Source organism: Giraffa tippelskirchi, chromosome 3, assembly GCF_054371585.1.
Source record: "Giraffa tippelskirchi isolate mGirTip1 chromosome 3, T2T-mGirTip1v1.2.pri, whole genome shotgun sequence".
Lineage (NCBI taxonomy): Eukaryota > Metazoa > Chordata > Mammalia > Artiodactyla > Giraffidae > Giraffa > Giraffa tippelskirchi.
Window position 1 is genome coordinate 144,133,662 of NC_137277.1, and position 18,508 is coordinate 144,152,169.

Here is an 18,508-nt window from a genome sequence, read left to right on the forward strand (position 1 = left end):
AATTTAGAGTCAGATAAACATGGATTTGAGTCCTTCTATATCACACCAGCTGTAAAACCCAGGGCATGTTACTCCCTTTCTTTGTACTTTACAATACTCACATGTGAAATATGATTAAAAGCAGGAGTTATCTCACAGAGCTGTTGTGAGAATTAAATGAGATGACATAGGCACAGGGCCTGGCCCAATATTTTTACAATAAACATTCATTATTACGACTTTATTAAGAATAGGCATGGTTCTTACACTTGTCCCCCAGGAGAAAAGGCTCTGAAAGAGAATTAGGGTTTTGTTTTGAGTGAGGGATTGATTCTTTTAAGGACTGAGAGTCTGCTGACCTCATATGTTGATCAAAGTTCCATGAAATTTGGTGCCAAAAGTTCAGAACCCACGTAGGTTCCAGAAGGACCTCTGGATGGAGAGGTCTAGAAGGTTATCTCACAGATGAGCCTGGACTTTGGACAGGATTGACATTAGAGATAAAAAATTGGACATTTCCTCCAGGGAAACTTGAGCATGCAACTGAGTAGGCTGGGCTGTGCAATGCATCCATGTTTACTGTGTTCTGAATAGTGTTGTAAGTGCTAGTGTAGTTTAAATGTTGAACAATTTAGCATTCACGGTGGCCATGGTTAAAGCTGGTTGTTAGATTACACACACAGGTAACTGAACTAGGGGTTTATTCAAAGACCATGTTTAACCAAAGGCTGGCTTATCATGAGGGTTGTTGTAACACTTCTTGCCAGCTTCTCTCCATTGCTACTTATGTTTGGGGAATGCAAATCGATATTAATATCAGAAATGTAAAATAATCAAAAGCTAAATTTTCTGCAGAAGAAAATGCTATCTTTTTTTTCTGATAAGGTCAACCAAAGTTACAATGCTAGTAAAAGGGGAAATCTGAACTGGGTCTGGTTCTAGGTGCTGTACACTCTGCCAGTCTGCTGAACTACAGAAAAGCCAAGTGACAATGTCTTCTTTGTCATATTTTCATTCAGTTCAACGTAGTTTAGGGGATTTGCCTTGAGATGTCTTCTTTGACCATGGATTATTTAGAAGCCTGTTGTTTAATTTTCAAGTATTGGAGATTTTTCTGTTACTGATTTTTAGTTTTACTTCATTGTGGCGGGAGAACACACTCTATATGTTTCCAATTCTATCACTTTTATTGAGGTTTGTTTTATGGTTCAGGATATCACACTTGAAAAAAAGAGTATGCATTCTGTTGTCAGGTAGAATGTTGTATAAATGTTGATTAGATCACCTTGGCTGATGATATTACCGAGTTTTTCTATATGCTTGATGATTTTCTATCTAGTTCTATCAATTGTTAAGAGAGAGCTGCTAAAGTCCCCAATTATAATTATGGATTTCTATATATCTTTTCATTTCTATAAGTTTTTGCTTCACACAATGTGCTTGTTGTTTAGTGCATATACATTTAGGGCACTTTCCTTGCATGAGTTCCACTCTTTATTGAGCTGCTTATCCTGATATCCTTTTCCTTGGACTCCAGTACCAGCTGAACTGCCTTCCTACCCTTCCCAGGCCTGCCTAAAGGGTCTGTAACTGCATAGGAGGAAAAGAAGGAAGGAAGAGGGGGAGGGAGAGGGAGGATCAGTATAGCTTTACAGATTTTTGAAGAAAAAAAAAATAGAGGAGAGGTTGGAATAAAAATTTGGAGTTGGTTTTGGGAAGCAGTCAAATCTAAAGAAAAGGTCAAGCCACAGAAAAATACAATTTCATTTTCTCTCTCACCTGTGGATTCTATGAAATACCTTCCTAACAGGATAGTCACAATACTTACAAACTAGCATTTAAGTTTCATCAATAAGTCAAGCTCGATCATTTACAACTGCAATTAATTTGTTCAGCAATTTGGTACCTGATAAATGCTTGGCATTACTAGAATCTACGTCTTATACAGTTGGTATTTAAATTCAAATTATATTTAAAGGGTAATAGTTTCTTTTTCTTTAGATTTCAGTGGTAATCTTTCCTAAAACAATGACTCTTAAGCATGTGACTCACTTTGAACCAGTGAGTCAAGAGGTATAATCAAACAATAACTTTTTTCTCCCTTTCCTATACCTGGTATAATCTTTATGAGGCTACTTCTTTTCCTGCCACCTCAGATAAAATCTCCAACAAATAACAAAAAGTTCTCTGGGCCCTTTAGTCTCAAACATAACTTCAGGTCAGCAAACTAAAATGTCTGTTCCCGTGTATAGTACCAAACACTGAATGCTGTTTAATGCAAAGCTTCTTCCCGCCTCCCCTAGTGGGGAAGGGACAAGACTGACTTCTCTTTTCCCCAGACTATGGCTTCTCTTCCTCCATCCCCCTCTTGGCTGCTTCTGAATCCCCCAGGACTGAAGAGAAGAGGGAAAAGCAGGCCACGGAGGGGACAGGGACAATGGTCTTACTGATGGCACCCTTCTGGCAGTGTTCCTCTAACTGGGTCAGATTTTTAAAGCTGTCTCCTGGATGCTTACTCAGGTTCTCCAACAATTTCCCAGCTTCCCAACTTTCCCTACCTCTCTGTTGGTAGCCCACATTTCCCTCTCCGTCAAGGCACCCTGCATCTCCCCACACTTACAGGCAGGCCTCTTGAGTAGCAGCCAGCAGAACTCCCTCTGGCCCCTGGCTCACATTTGGACATTGGGAAACATACTCTCTTGACCTGTCACTGGTGGGGGTAGAGTATTTCTCAATCACAGGCCTCTTTATTTAACTTCCCAGCAAGCAAGCTTAAACCAGAGCCATTCAGTCCTCTTTAGATTCATCACATGCCAGTCCACTCAGCCCCTTACACTGTGTGGGATACATATCAGATATCCAAGCAATCTCCGTGAAACTTCTTTGGCTGGGCTTGGGATCAGGAAAAAGGATCCTTTCCCTCATGCTGTAGGGGCAGGGGAGCAGTGGGGAGATCTGAAGCAGAACTATCTGCTCTCAGTCTTCCAACCTCTTCAAGGGGCCGGGGGGCCATGGGGTACAAACTACTATCTGACTTTGAAATGTGGGGGCAATGGTTCCACTGTTCTGAGTTCGCGACTGAAGGTGGAATCTGAAATTGTTCATATTAATACATCCCATGGAATGGTTCTTTCATTGATTGCCAAATTCATTCACACTAAAGCCAAAAATTTTTCTTTTTTTGCTCTATTACATAGAAATAAGTGGAACATTCTGTCACAATTACTGCCTGTTTCAATGTTCTGAACATGGACTCATATCCAAATTCTGATTCAAAATTTGTGGCTTATATTTTTATTCATAGCAGTAAGGAGACGGCCAACAGCATCAAAATATCTGTCACCCTCTGCTCCCTCCCTTAAAAAGAGTTCCCTACACGATTTTATGTTCCTCTTCAATGAATTAACTAGAGGGAAACACAGACTAGCATTGTTAAAGTTTTCACTGCCCATTGGAAGTCTGCCTGCTGGAAGGTCATGTACACCCTCAGGTCCATCTCTTAGCAGTACCTCTGGGGACAGAAAAAAGCCATCAGAGACTCGATTGGGGCTGGGGTTCAAGTTCACTGGGTTTTCATCATGTCCTCAGCTGACTGTTAAGTAGCTCTCCTTTTTTTTTTTTTTAATTTAACCCCTCTTCTCTATCCTGCTTTCTTAGTCTTGAGAAGCTTAATTAGACACTGCCAGTGTAAGTACATCTTACACAGAGCCAGGTGCTAATGGTTTACTGAAACCCTGTGATAAATACAAGACACACTTAAAAGCAGCATAATTTTAATGCTCTGTTGCCCAAGATACAATTACCTCCAGAGAATCCCAGAAACTCCTAGAATAAACATGCAGGGGCATCTGTCACCCCTATATACTCTCGAAGTTGAAGTTCAAATTAGCTCACAACAGTGAAAGAGGGAGAAGGTCCCAAGGAAGCAGCCAAATTCCAAGCAGAATCTTGGACTGAGTTTAGTCCGAGGCCTGGCGTTTTCAAACCATCTCTCTAAATTTCTGTAGATAACTGATGTAATTATATTGGCACATATATTTTTCCATCTCAATAACAAAGCCACAAAAGTCTTTGTTTCACAGACAAATCTTCAATGTTACAAAAGAAAAATAGGATGCCCATATAAACTTGCAAACTCCAAATAGGGGCATGACTGATTTTTCTCTCCAGAGTCGGTAAGAACACATTCCAGATAAAGAAAAAGGGAGGCACAGAGCTCTCCTTTGCCAACTCCCTTCCTCCACTCAAACATAAGTTTTATTCAGACACAATATGCTTTCATGGCCAAGTCTCCATACCGCTTTGATATTTTGATCCCAATTGAATATGACTGATCACAGCTCTCAGCATACATTTGTGGGCAGATTTTTGCTTGCACACACAGTACATATATCTTTGATCAAGACCAGCTGAAAACACTGGCCTAAGTAGGCAGACTTGGCAGAACACTGAACCTTGGCTATTCTATTAAGGCTAAGGGGTTCACCCTACTTTCTAGAAGTATTTTGCTCATGGAATGAATTCAATATAACTTTCTATAAGGAAAATAGAATGAAAACAACTAAAATAATTTCTGCTCCTTTTTGATTATAGCAAAATAGACTGAACACAAAGTATGGTTTACTAACTCAAGCTTATGGTCATACACAGGAACCATAAACCATGAATGCCAAGTAAACACACACTGAGTTAAGTATCAACCTCACAAATCAGCTGACTCTGATGGCCACCCATCCTTTTTAATCCTACTCCATCCCCAAAGGACAAAGGCCCTACTAGGAAAGGCCCAGGGACCACAAATACTCATTTACTCTCTCCACTCCTTTCACAAGCCACAAACATAGCCTAGGAAGTGTGACCTAAAGGTAGGTCTCCCTGGAACCCCCTGGTGCTCCAATGGTTATGACTCTGTACTTCCACTGGAGGGCGCACAGGTTTGATCCCTCCTCAGGGAGCTAAGACCCTGCAAGTGCTCCGGCATGGCCAAGAAAAAAAAAAAAATCAAACAAACGAAAGGAAAGATCTCCCTGCATAATTCTTGCTCAGGGGCTCAAGGAAGCCATTATGAGCTTCCAGAAACATGTCTTTCACTGTCATAATTCTAGCATCTAACACAGAGGATTCAACCTGTAAAACAGATGATCTCCCAGGTGCTTGTGTCATGAGACAAGGGAGAAGACTGGCATGGTGGTGGTGAGTCTTAGAAATGTACCTCCTAGTGGATGCTAGTTAAGTGGTTTGCTTTCCTAACACATAGAACTCAAAGAAATGGGAGCTTTAAGGATATGAAGGCATCTTGGTTCTAGTGAGAAAGTTAAAGTTAGAAAAGTTGTCCTTCAAAAAGTCCACTTATTGTTCAAAAACAGGCCTTACTTTCATCACAAGGAAAAACATATTTTCCTCCTTTCTTATCTATATGAGATGATGGATGTTAACTAAGTTTATTATGGCATTCATTTCACTACATATGTAAGTCAAGTCACTATGCTATATACACTAAAATATACAGTGCTGCATGTCAAGTATGTATATAACTGCCAAGAATCATTATCACTTTGCAAATCACACAGTGTTGATCTAATCAAGGGGATAATTTCATTATCATACAGAACTTGTGAAAGTTTCTGTAGACAGAAAATCATTTCACTGGATAACAGAAATAATGGCCCTGAAATGACTTCCTGAAAAATGAAAATAACGTGCAATATATTATTTACATAGAAACGAGGTGTTACAGGATAATCGTTCTCTGAGTTACTACACAATGAGATTAAAGACGAAATCATCAAAGTAGTTTTCAGTTCAGTTCAGTTGCTCAGTCATGTCCAACTCTTTGCGACCTCATGGACTGCAGCACGCCAGGCCTCCCTGTCCACCAACTTCCGGAGTCCACCCAAACTCATGTCCATTGAGTCGGTGATACCATCCAACCATCTCATCCTCTGTTGTCCCCTTCTCCTCCTGCCCTCAATCTTTCCCAGCATGAGGATCTTTTCAAATGAGTCAGCTCTTCGCATCAGGTGGCCAAAGTATTGGGGTTTCAGCCTCAACATCAGTCCTTCCAATGAACACTCAGGACTCATCTCCTTTAGGATGGACTGGTTGGATCTCCTTGCAGTCCAAGGGACTCTCAAGAGTCTTCTCCAACACCACAGTTCAAAAGCATCAATTCTTCAGTGCTCAGCTTTCTTTATACTCCAACTTTCACATCCATACATGACTACCGGGAACACCATAGCCTTGACTAGATGGGCCTTTGTTGGCAAAGTAATGTCTCTGCTTTTTAATATGCTGTCTTGGTTGGTCATAACTTTCCTTCCAAGGAGTAATCATCTTTTAATTTCATGGCTGCAGTCACCATCAGCAGTGATTTTGGAGCCCAGAAAAATAAAGTCAGTCACTGTTTCCACTGTTTCCCCATCTATTTGCCATGAAGTGATGGGGCCAGATGCCATGATCTTAGTTTTCTGAATGTTGAGCTTTAAGCCAACTTTTTCACTCTCCTCTTCCACTTTCATCAAGAGGCTCTTTAGTTCTTCTTCACTTTCTGTCATAAAGGTGGTGTCATCTGCATATCTGAGGTTACTGATATTTCTCCAGGCAATCTTGATTCCAGCTTGTGCTTCATCCAGTCCAGAATTTCTCATGATATACTCTGCATATAAGTTAAATAAGCAGGGTGACAATATACAGCCTTGACGGACTCCTTTTCCTATTTGGAACCAGTCTGTTGTTCCATGTCCAGTTCTAACTGTTGCTTCCTGACCTGCATACAGATTTCTCAAGAGGCAGGTCAGGTGGTCTGGTATTCCCATCTCTTTCAGAATTTTCCAGTTTGTTGTGATCCACACAGTCAAAGGCTTTGGCATAGTCAATAAAGCAGAAATAGATGGGGTTTTTTGGAACTCTCTTGCTTTTTTGATGATCCAGTGGATGATGGCAATTTGATCTCTGGTTCCTCTGCCTTTTCTAAAACCATAGTAAACATTTGTAAGTTCACGGTTCATGTACTGCTGAAGCCTGGATTGGAGAATTTTGAGAATTACTTTACTAGCATGTGAGATGAGTGCAATTGTGCGGTAGTTTGAGCATTCTTTGGCATTGCCTTTCTTTGGGATTGGAACGAAACTGACCTTTTTCAGTCCTGTGGCCACTGCTGAGTTTTCCAAATTTGCTAACATATTGAGTGCAGCACTTTCATAGCATCATCTTTTAGGATTTGAAACAGCTCAACCGGAATTTCGTCACCTCCACTAGCTTTGTTCATAGTGATGCTTCCCAAGGCCCACTTGCCTTCACAATCTAGGATGTCTGGCTCTAGGTGAGTCATCACACCATCATGATTATCTGGGTTGTGAAGATCTTTTTTGTTCAGTTCTTCTGTGTATTTTTGCCACCTCTTCTTAAAATCTTCTGCTTCTGTTAGAACCATACCATCTCTGTCCTTTATTGAGCCCATAATTGCATGAAATGTCCCCTTGGTATCTCTGATTTTCTTTTTCTAGTCTTTCCCATTCGACTGTTTTCCTCTATTTCTTTGCACTGATCACTGAGGAAGGCTTTCTTATCTCTCCTTGTTATTCTTTGGAACTCTGCATTCAAATGGGTATATCTTTTCTTTTCTCTTTTGCTTTTTGTTTCGCTTCTTTTCACTGCTATTTGTAAGGCCTCCTCAGACAGCCATTTTGCTTTTTTGCATTTCTTTTTCTTGGGGATGGTCTTGATCCCTGTCTCCTGTACAAAGTCACAAACCTCCATCCACAGTTCTTTAAAATAGCACAAAGTACTTTAGAATAGCACAAACTATCAAGATTATCGTAACAAACTCTGAAATAAAAGTTCATATGTCCAACGATGACAGATGGTCTTCATAGAGAAAACCAATGAAAGACAGCGATGTCTTAAGCACACTTTGGAATGCAGGTTCATATGAATAGTTACAGTAGTAAACCTTTATTCTGCCACTGATTAACACACACACACACACACACACACTTTGTGAGAAGCCTCTCTTTTGTGAGATTTAAAAAATCCTATTTGCTGACAGGTCTAGATCAACTTCCACGACTGGTATTAGAAGGAAGAAGTGACATTGCCTTAAGTCTACCAAGATTTTGCCCTATGTCAAAAAGCCTTGGGTGGTGGTAGAGCTTTGATCAACAATGTGGTAAAAAAAAAAAAAAAAAAAAAAAATTTGTTTTAAATCAAGGTTCCTTATCATGGCCCCACTTTCTCCAATGACCAGAGATATGACTTTGGACAACCCAGTAAATCCCCCTGGGATTTGGTTTGCTCACCTGTAAGATAAGAGATTGCCCCTTGGCCACTTAAGATTCTACTCTAAATTCAATTTAATTTAGAAATTAATCGAAATCGCTGGCTTCCTACATCTTCCTATGGAACTGGGTGGTTTTAAAATATGTCCACAAATTCTCTGATACTCCTCCCTTTGGAAGGTGGACTCAATGCTTCACCTCTCTGGATTTTGTGACTGCGGCAATGAGCAGATGCAACAAAACATGGACTTCAAGGCTAAACCATTAAAAGTAATACGGTCTCTTCCTTTTACTTGCTAGCACTCTCGCTCACACTCTCTCCTAGGGCAGACACCTTGGGCATCGTGAGCACCATATAAAACATCCACTTATTCTGGAAACACCATGCTAGAGAAAACCACACAGAGAGAGAGAAAGGCCAAGGAACGTCAACAGTTTGAACCTTCCTACCCAGGTGATTGACAAGTGAGAAAAGAAGCCTTTGAAATTATGCCAGCCCCAGACACTGTCTGTAACCTCACAGGATATTAACTAGAACTGCTCAGCTAAGTCACACATGAATTCCTGACCAGAAACAGAGATAATAAGTGATGAATGTTGTTTTAGGCCACCAACTTTTTAGGGTGATTTGTTATGCAGACATAGTAAGTGGAAAAGGAATAATGATAGAATTAAACTGGAGAGAAAAAAAAAATGCCACCTCCAAAGTCAAGCAAGGAAACCTTCAGCATCCACAAGAAACTCAGAAAAAGAAGACTTGGAAGTCTGCAGGAATGATGAAGATAGGTAAAATTTACCAATAAATAACACAAGAGTCAACAATAGAATAATCACCTCTTCATTTCCAAACTGGGTGGTCTTCATGAACACTTTCCCACAATCACAGTTAAAAGAAATGTAGTAAGAATGACCCTAAGTGGAACCATTTGAAACCAGCAGCAAGGCCAAAGGTAAAGGACCTTGCTATGGCATCACTGAGTCATTTCTATGTACGAGCTCACACTAGTGCTCTCAGGCTTTCTGCCTTATGCCTTTCTCAAACTGCGCAGGCGATGAGGGGCAAGTATTTCCCCAAACATATTTCAAATAACTCTGAAAAGCAGAACTTCTCCTTCAAAAGGACAAGGAAAAGAGTCGGAGTCCAGTAAGGAAGGTGACACCTATCAGTGAATCCGAGAGTCAGTCTGGGATACCCCATGTATCCTGGTGAGGCTGAACCAAGGGTGATGATCAGAAGATGCCAAATGGTAGCCTGCAGGCAGGATTTGGCCACAAACCCCTATTTTTCCTTTCTAGCCCACCCAGTGTTTTCAAAACAGGAAATTCCACATAAAAAGCCTAGATTTGTAGTTTCTCCTGAAACACTGGAATTCTAGCAAACCTGGGTTTGCAGTACCACCTGGTTTCCATCAGCTACTGCTGACTAGCTGTTTCTCCCCTTAAACAGAGCTTGCCCTCTCTATTTGCCACAGTTCCCACCACCCCCTATTATTCCATACGTGGGTTCACTTCACTTGTTTATTTTATGTTTTTATCCCTGCAGACATCTGAGTTTGCATCTGGTAACCTATACCAACAGAAGAATTTCACACTCCAAACCAAGTGTTTCTTGATCACTGTACGTTTGAATGTGGGCTCGTTTAAAAATTCCAGTAAATTCTGCTGTTACACTCTTGCCAATTTCTTTCCCTAAACTGTAGATGCAGGACTATGACAAACCCACATGCCTAATGGTTATGTAAGTCATCTTATGACACTGTTATCAAATACTGGGGTGCTAAGCATGACTCTGGAAATACATACTAAGCTTCTCTGATACATCCAAATTATCTTCAAAATAGAAACTGTGTCCGTACCAGAGTCTAACATTCCTAGTACAAGTTAATGTGGAAAAGAATCAATTGTTAGTTAGCTCTGAGATTAGAATGGGAATAAATGGAACAAAGAGAGCTACATACTATAAAGGGAAACAATTTAATCACTTGCCAAAAAATTGCCTGATTAATTTAATACAGGTGACTTCTAGTGGGGGCTGAATTAGGCAGTAAGGGTCTTTGTTGAGAGATTCAGACCAGCATTTTCAGGCTTGGATGTATGTGTGTGTATGTTAGAGAAAACAAATCAAAACAGCTCACCAGTTCCAGACACTGTCTGTGGCCATAGGCAGCAGCATAATGTATGCTATTGTAGCCTTCCTTGTCCCGGATAGATGGATTTGCATCATGTTGAAGCAGAAATTCTAGACATCTGTAAGTATAAAGATGAGATGTTATTTCAGAAAACATCCCTAGACCAAAAGGGATAATCAATGTTAATGTTCTCTTACTGTGAATGTGCCACAAAGACCTTTGTGAGTTGAAGTGTTTCTTTAAAGATTCTACAGCAATTAGGATTTATATATTGGATGTTTTATGTGTATTTTGTGCATCTATCTTTATCTCAGCTTAAAATAGCCATTCTAGAATTCAGGAAAGGCTTTACGAACTAGAAGAAAGTGAAAGTTGCTCAGTCGTGTCTGATTTTTTGTGATCCCATGGACTATACAGCCCATGGAATTCTCCAGGCCAGAATACTGGACTGGGTTGCCGTTCCCTTCTCCAGGGGATCTTCCCAACCCAGGGATGGAACCTGGGTCTCCCGAATTGCAGGCCGATTCTTTACCTGCTGAGCCACCAGGGTAGCCTAGGAACTAGAAGGAGGAACTTAGGAACTAGAGGATAATTAAATATTTTTCCCCTTTTCATCTTAAGGTACAGGACCTGCTTGTGATCAAGACTACTAAATAATAAGTTTTAGAGCTCCGTGTTCAAAAGATAAGTTTTCAGCATAATAAAGAAGTGGTCAAGGCATTGCAAAGGGATAAACCTCAAAAGAGGTGGGTTTATTTTTAACCTTGCTATTGGAGACTCTGAGATCAAAAGGTTGGAAAATGAAAGTTTAAAAGAGTAAGAAAATAATAACAGAAAAGAATCTAAGAATAGCCAAAACAATACAAAGACATAAGGACTGGGCCAACACTTAAAAAATAGAAAAGATTAATTCATTTACCACCTCTGAAGAAAGAGGCTGACACTGTATCACTAGGAATACAGACTAGAGTAAAATGATAAATAATAAATTTTAAAAGCCTTTTCTGACAGTTGTAACTCTTCTGGGAAAAAAAAAACAACTTTTCAATAGGTCAGAGGAAGGGGTGTGGTACTGCTTTTGCTGAAGAGCCGGGACACGAGGGACATGGTGCGTTCTACGCAGGGCCTGCTGCAAATGGGAAAGAGAGAAGAGCCAGACAGGGAGCACAGCTCTCTAGTATTTATATCGGCTCTATTTCTGGACACAGGGACAAACATGTCCTTTTCAAGGCCAGGCTGGTTCAAATTCATACTCAAATCAAAATCGCAAGATTCTAAATAGAAGCTTGTATATTAAATAAGACCTCCCAATAGAAAAATTCTATAGTTTACTCAGAAACCTTAAAATGACATCATCTATCTTTCAGTATAAGGCAAAAGGAGTAAATAAATCACACACAGAGACAGATATTGAAACAGACATTTTAATTTTTAGAAAACTTGATGAAAGAGAAGTTTTTAAAATTAATACCTACATGCCACATGGTTCATCCATAAAATGCTCTGTAATAAGTCAAACTATTATTGGAGACCTGACATATCATGCTGCATTTGGTGATTTGTACCTTAAAAGGAAGTCTTTTTTTTTTTTTTTTAACTTTCATAATGAAATGCCCATGGACTGAATCCCAGGTGTGATTCATTTTAAACTGAATTTGGCTCTTGAAATAAAATCACTTAATAGGGATAGCTTTCTTGTGGACACACAATCTCCAGCTTCTGAAAGGATTATATTCTAAAAAATCAGTTGATAAATTTAACAGGTAATTTGGAAAACACTGGGAATTACACCCAAAGAGCTATTCAATACAGAACATAGCTGAACTATAACTGTCAACTCTGCTGTGCTTAGTCACTCAGTCGTGTTTGATTCTTTGTGACCCCAAGGACTGTAGCCAACCAGGCTCCCCTGTCCATGGGAATTCTCCAGGCAAGAATACTGGAGTGGGTTGCCATGCCCTCCTCCAGGGAATCTACCCAACCCAAGGATCGAACCCAGGTCCCCTGCATTGCTGGCAGATTCTTTACCGTCTGAGCCACCAGGGAAGCCCATAATTGCCAACAGTACTATTAGAAATAACAACAGTATTATAGAATGTGAATATTCTCCACATTTTTCCCAAGGGAAATGAAATCCACTTTTAACTGGGAATGCTTGTCTTTTTCACTACCTAGGGCCCTGGACTAGTAATTATGGCACCTAAGCCACAAAATCAAGAGATGCACATTAGATCAAGGGTGTATTTGCACAAGGAAGTAGCCTTTTATTGCATGAAAAAGCTCCCCAGTAGGCTGGTCCCTGCCTTCTCCTGCCTCTCCTGCTCCATCCCTCTCCACCAGCTGGAAGAGGGCTGCTCTGGCCTGGGGCAAGCTTGCATTTCACTGGAGAATGAAGCATTTGCTGAGGTGGCTTAAAATTTTACAGTCTTTGAATATTATTACTTTAATTTTGGAATATTAGGGCAAAACTGTGGTTATTCTGTTCTACTTACTTCTTTGTTTCCTGTGCCCACCCCAGTCACAGACGAAGTTAAGTCCCTACAACTCACACTAGGGCCTTGCAAGTGAAGGACTGTTTGAGTGCGAACTCTTAGAGCACTCCATCCACTGATCTCACAGGGGCAGGACACAAAATGTGGGCACTGGGCATTCACGTGTTCATTCATTTAACAAAGAGTTGTTGACCGCCAGCTACATGCTGGGCACTGCACTGGGTACAGCACAACCATCTCACCACGACTTCCAGTCCAGGAAGGACTCTCAGAGGATGAAACATTAGAGTTTCCCAGGTATCAACAGCCCTGGGTGCTGGCACTCACTCCATCACAGTAACAGCTGAATCTCTGTCTAGACACCAGAAAGGGGCAGGTAGGATGAAGGGGACAGAGCAGCTGTCTGCAGATGGGGAGGGTGCTGTTTGTAAGCTGATGAGAGTGTGTTGGAGAGGGAGGGGAGAGTACAACTGGTATATTTCACACTGAAATCTCAAAACACATATTTATAGAATCTGCTCAATAGTCATCCCCAGGTCACAAAAGGAGAGCCTGAGACCCTCAGAGGAGGCTTTTGTATGTCCCCTGAGGCACATGGCACACGGAAGAATCAGAAATGATATTTAAGGCACCTGGTTCTAAAAACTGCTGCCCCATCACAGTGACGATCGCTGCAAAGATTTCAATTTTAGAAAGAGTGTGTATCTTTAGAAGAGTATGTATCTTGTATGAAAACAGCCTATTTGAAGGATATATTAAAAGAACAGTTTCTTCTTCATCAAAGGCAAGACCATATCACTTCCTCAAGACCCCAAGGGAGACCCCAAAATGGTAAAGCTGGCCCACGTGGCAACCTAGAGCAGCAGACAAAGCATCAGTAACTACATCTTGAGCTTAAGCTGAGAAGAAACTTACAATGCAGCTTCCTTTTCCTTCAGCTCTCTGGCTCTTTCAAGTTCTTCTGAATTTTCATGGGCGTTTCCTAAGATAGTCTTACTTCTCAGCAAAGGGAAACAAACAAAAAAAATTACAATTAGTGGCAAAGTTGCTAATGATTTTGGTACAATTTACATCTTAAGAATTGCCCCCCAACCCCAAAGAAGCAAGCACTACTAATTTTTCATGGAGGATATACATGGTTCTTTCTAAGTCCATCCAGTAAATCTTTTCCCTCCTAAGGAATCCAGTTAAGAACATGGTATTCCTAAAACTTCCACCAAGGTATCAATGATTAAGGCAGCAATCATGCTGCACACTCTTCCACAAGTTTTCTAAACTCCCCAGGGAAAGAGAAAGTGATTTAGCTTAAAATTCCCTGATACCTACCACATTCCTTGCTGCCTCCTTGTCAGTTGAGGATCTCATTTATCCAGGAATGGGTTCCTAAGCACCCCTCATCTACCAGAGAAATTCTGTACCATCTAGGATTCCTAGTCTAGATCTTAACAGATGAAGGATACTTATTCCCCATTCTATTCCAAGTGAATAGCACAGAGCCTGACACATAATGCATGTTCAGTAAGTGTTTGTTGAATTAAGAACATGTGGCTGTGGGACCCTGAGGCTACATCAGACTTGCCAGTATCATATGAAGGAAAAAAAGAAGCAGTGTTTTCCAAACTGGAAATATGGATCATGATCTATGACTGAATTATGAAATCAATTTAGTGGGTTGAAGTCAGTAGGTTTTTTAATGAAATGATATCAAAATGCATCATACATAGCAAAAGTAAATAAGGTTTTATGAAATCTTTTTTCCATTTTCCATACATATGTATAAAACATATATACATGAGTCTGTATATTGGATCGTGATGTAAAGTGAGCGTCAGTCGCTCAGTTGTGTCTGATTCTCTGTGACCCTGTGGACTTCGGCCCACCAGGCTCCTCTGTCCATGGGTTTTCCCAGGCAAGAATATTGGAGTGGGTAGCCATTCCCTTCTCCATGGAATCTTCCCAACCCAGGGACTGAACCCCAGTCTCCTGCATTGCAGGTGGATTCTTTCTTTACCTTTTGAGCCACCAGGGAATCCTAGTGTGTAGGTAATTGTCTAGTATGTTTGAAAGCCATTGCTGTACAAGAACGGGAGTTAGCACTGACCATATAACTCAACACATCCATATAATTCAACAGTTCTCCGAACAGGGTCACCAAAAAGTATTCCTATGAGGGAGGGCCTGATCTTCAAGTCTTTGAGAACAACATCATAAGCTGTGGGCATCTCTCCCACCTTTTCCCCTAGAACTGGTTCATTTATTTTTGCTTTCCATTCCAAGCCACCTAGAATCCAAACATGATCAGGGCAACCAACTTCCTGTCTTCCAGCTTCCGAAAGAGCATTCATGCCTAGGTTTGAAAAATGTCTATTTTTAAAATACTTATTTTTAAAAATAAAATACTGATGCTGCATTTGAAGACTATTGGGATTATGCATAGGTGGATATTTTTTACATATGACATATTTATTAGCAAATGTAAGTTTTACAGCAAATGAAGCATGTAAGTGGTGATGATGAAAACCAAAGTACACGACAAAATAAATTACAACAGATTTTGAGTGAACCGAAAACCTGAACTTGACAGCTCCACTTGGCACTCAATGCAAAGAACAGAGAGGAGATGCAACTGTGCAGTGACATGTACTAATCAAATGTAAAGAGCAGAATGGGAAACCCGGGGTTAGGGAGGAACCAATTCAAACTTCCTCGAGTCTGGATAAGAGGGATTCTTCATTCACAGTCTCAGTGAGGCAGTATGAAGAAAACTCAGCAAGCCCTCCCTCTTCCATCTCCCCCCTTCTTCCCATCCCCGAAGAAATAGGACAAGGCTGTTTTTACTTTCTATCCATGTCTGATGCAGCAGCATAGTGCAAAGCGGTACGGCCCCAGTCATCAGTTTCATTCACACTGGCCCCTGTGGTCACTAATGCCTCAATACAGTGGAAATGACAATTTGCAGCTGCATAGTGCAGAGGAGTCCTGAAAAACAAACAGCAATTTATTATATCATTCAGTCTGAAAAACAGATCCCCATCATCAGCACCAACACAGACAGCAGTATTTGTGGGGGTGTGGAAAGATCTTTGGCTCTGAGTGTGGAGGCCAAGAGATACGCCTTTCTCTGGCATATCGTATATGTTAGAACGAAGGCTGCAAAGGTGGTGGCTTCAGACAGGCCACCCACTTGTGGATCTCCTTTCTTTCCATCCCAAGTGCCTATCCTGGTTCCCATCTACATGACTGCTCATGACTGCTCCTCTGAGCCCTTGCAATACCATCCCAACTGGCCTCCTTTGCCCTAACCCAACCTCCATGTAAGTTTCAGCTGCCATGAATGAAGAACTGGATTTTCTAAGGTCCGATACCTACGTATGTAATCCTGTACCAAAACCTTCAGTTCTCCCCAGTGAACAAAGCCTTGATTTTTTAGTTTGAAATTGAAGACCTTCCCAGGCTGGCCCTGGTGTATCTTTATAAAGTATCTGTCTTCCCAAAATGCGGTTTCCAAACAGATTAAACTGAGGTTTTTTTGATCATGTCCTCATTTCCTCTACCTTCCTCATGTTATTTACTGGTACTGGTTCCCTGTACCAGCTAGTATTACAGTACGACTTAACTATGCAAAGGATAAGCAAGAAAAGTTCTAAACCATCCCAATAACCAGAGGGGTTATGGGTGGTATGTGTGTGTGTGTGTATTTCATGTTTAAAATGTGTCTAAAGATTTACCCCAAAATGAAATGTTCAATAAATATAATAAAGAGCTCCAGATTTTGCGACCAAATTCTGTCCTGGAAGGGCTAACATGCTCTACTTTGCTATACAGAGAATCTTCTCAACTATATCCATGTGGAGGATTACATATTTTATATATGTAAATATTTTTATATAATATCTATAAAGTATGCAATCTCCCACATGGATACAGTTATTTATATCAGAAGGAGCAGAATTGGCACTTCTAAACAGAAGCTGGGAAAGGAGACCCTTTCCTTGTGGCCTGTGCCTGCTTTGCTGGTGTTTCGCTTTGCTATAAAAAGGGATTTCCTTTTGAGGATGGAATCTCCCCAGCTAGCTCCCGTTTACCATTTCAACATAACACGATTTCCAGATGGGACTGCTCCCCACTCCTTTTATTTAGGCACTTGAAGCAGAGTTCCCTGTTTACATACCTCCCACACTTGTCCTTTTTATGGAAATCAGCTCCACTGCTTTGCAAGAGTTTTATACATTCCACATTACTAGAAAGACAGGGAAAGCATTGTTAAGATGGTAGAGGTCAATTGCTGAGCTGTCTTCAGAAAGAGCTCTTTTCTGCAGAGTGTATGCACAGATGAGATGAGGACACTAACTTTAAATTGTGCTAACACAAAAATAACCTAACACATTAGAGTAATGCCATATCATAAGGATCTAAAGTTCCTACAATTCCTTTTTCAAAGCTAATATATCAATGCATTAAAGAGCTTGATGGAACATTTTCAATTAAAGAATTTAATGATTATTACATGATGAAACCTTTCAGTGATGGTTTCATCATTTATCCTAAAATTCTCTTTCAAAACCATCAAGAGTTTATGAAACAATTCCTTAAACCTATAATAATTTCATGTCACTTTTAAACAATGAGCCAGAATGGATGAGCATTACCTTTTATCACAGCAGAATGAATTCAAGATAACCATTTTTGACCCAGACTCTCCTTAACGGAAAATAAACCAGCTGCATTTCCCTGTCTTGGTAATCTAGGTAAATGAATGTGTAGAACCAAGGCCGAAAATGATGTAATGGAGCGTAGTGATCTTCCAGCTTCTTTGTCATTTGCAGAAGCAATAAATCATGTTTAGTAGAGAGAAAAGGACCCATTGAAGTGAATTTTCCTATTAAAGGGCATAGAGCTAAATATTAATCCTAATAGGAGTTTCAGACATGAATCCAGAATGGTTTGTTGCCACTTTCTGTACAGGTCTGATATTTTTCAAAATGGGGGCATAAAAGGAGACATTCATCTATCACCGTTCCAAACTTGGGATGCTAAGAAGTGGCCTAGGATTTACTACTTTATTATCATTTAAATAAGAAAGATGATCTCATTAATGATAAGTGTAAGCAGGGCTGTCCCTGCCCCATATCCACCCTTTACAGTCACCTTTCTCAGAGAACTAACTGCTTAAATCATAAAACTGAAAAGCTTTCTGAGACCATTATATGTTGGTATAACATGTCAATTGATGTAAAACACCTGTCTCTTCCTGAATGACGCCAAAGGATCAAAGGCAGACAGATGCATGTTGTATGGATCAGGAAGCTCATGATTTGGGAGGATGGGGTGAGGAGAAGGAGGTTCTTTTAAAAAAAAAACACACCAAAATTATTAAAATAAAACTAAATACAAGACTTTGGAAGGGACCTGTGCAAATAAGGGGCCCTAAAGCTTCACAGTCAATCCACCTCTGTTAAATAGGTAATGCCTTTGGTCATATACAGATTATATATGGAGCACTGCTGTTCCCTAAACACTAGGAAAATGATTAAGAAGCAACACCATACCCAAACGAGGCCATCTGAGGGGAGCCATGTTTGGTCGATGCATGGTCATATATCAACAACGTATTGGTCAGAGTCTTAACCTA

General features: G+C 40.4%; 1 protein-coding gene across 31 annotated transcripts in view; it reads right to left on the bottom strand.

The window, feature by feature from the left end:
* The window catches only part of ANKRD44 (ankyrin repeat domain 44), a 314,879-nt gene that overhangs the window by 70,135 nt on the left and 226,236 nt on the right, over window positions 1–18,508 (bottom strand). For 22 of the 31 annotated variants that reach the window (XR_014079916.1, XR_014079917.1, XR_014079925.1 and 19 more), the window contains 4 exons: window positions 17,048–17,116; window positions 15,715–15,855; window positions 13,792–13,872; window positions 10,391–10,502 (listed from right to left, as the gene is read on the bottom strand). Coding sequence is in view for 19 of the 31 variants with exons in the window: in XM_081581477.1 (XP_081437603.1) it covers window positions 10,391–10,502; window positions 13,792–13,872; window positions 15,715–15,855; window positions 17,048–17,116 (403 nt within the window). In the remaining 12 variants the exon portion in view is untranslated. Of the gene's footprint in view, window positions 1–10,390; window positions 10,503–13,791; window positions 13,876–15,714; window positions 15,856–17,047; window positions 17,117–18,508 lie in introns of all 31 variants that reach the window. The other 9 variants (XR_014079922.1, XR_014079919.1, XM_081581475.1 and 6 more) reach the window with 1 other exon arrangement.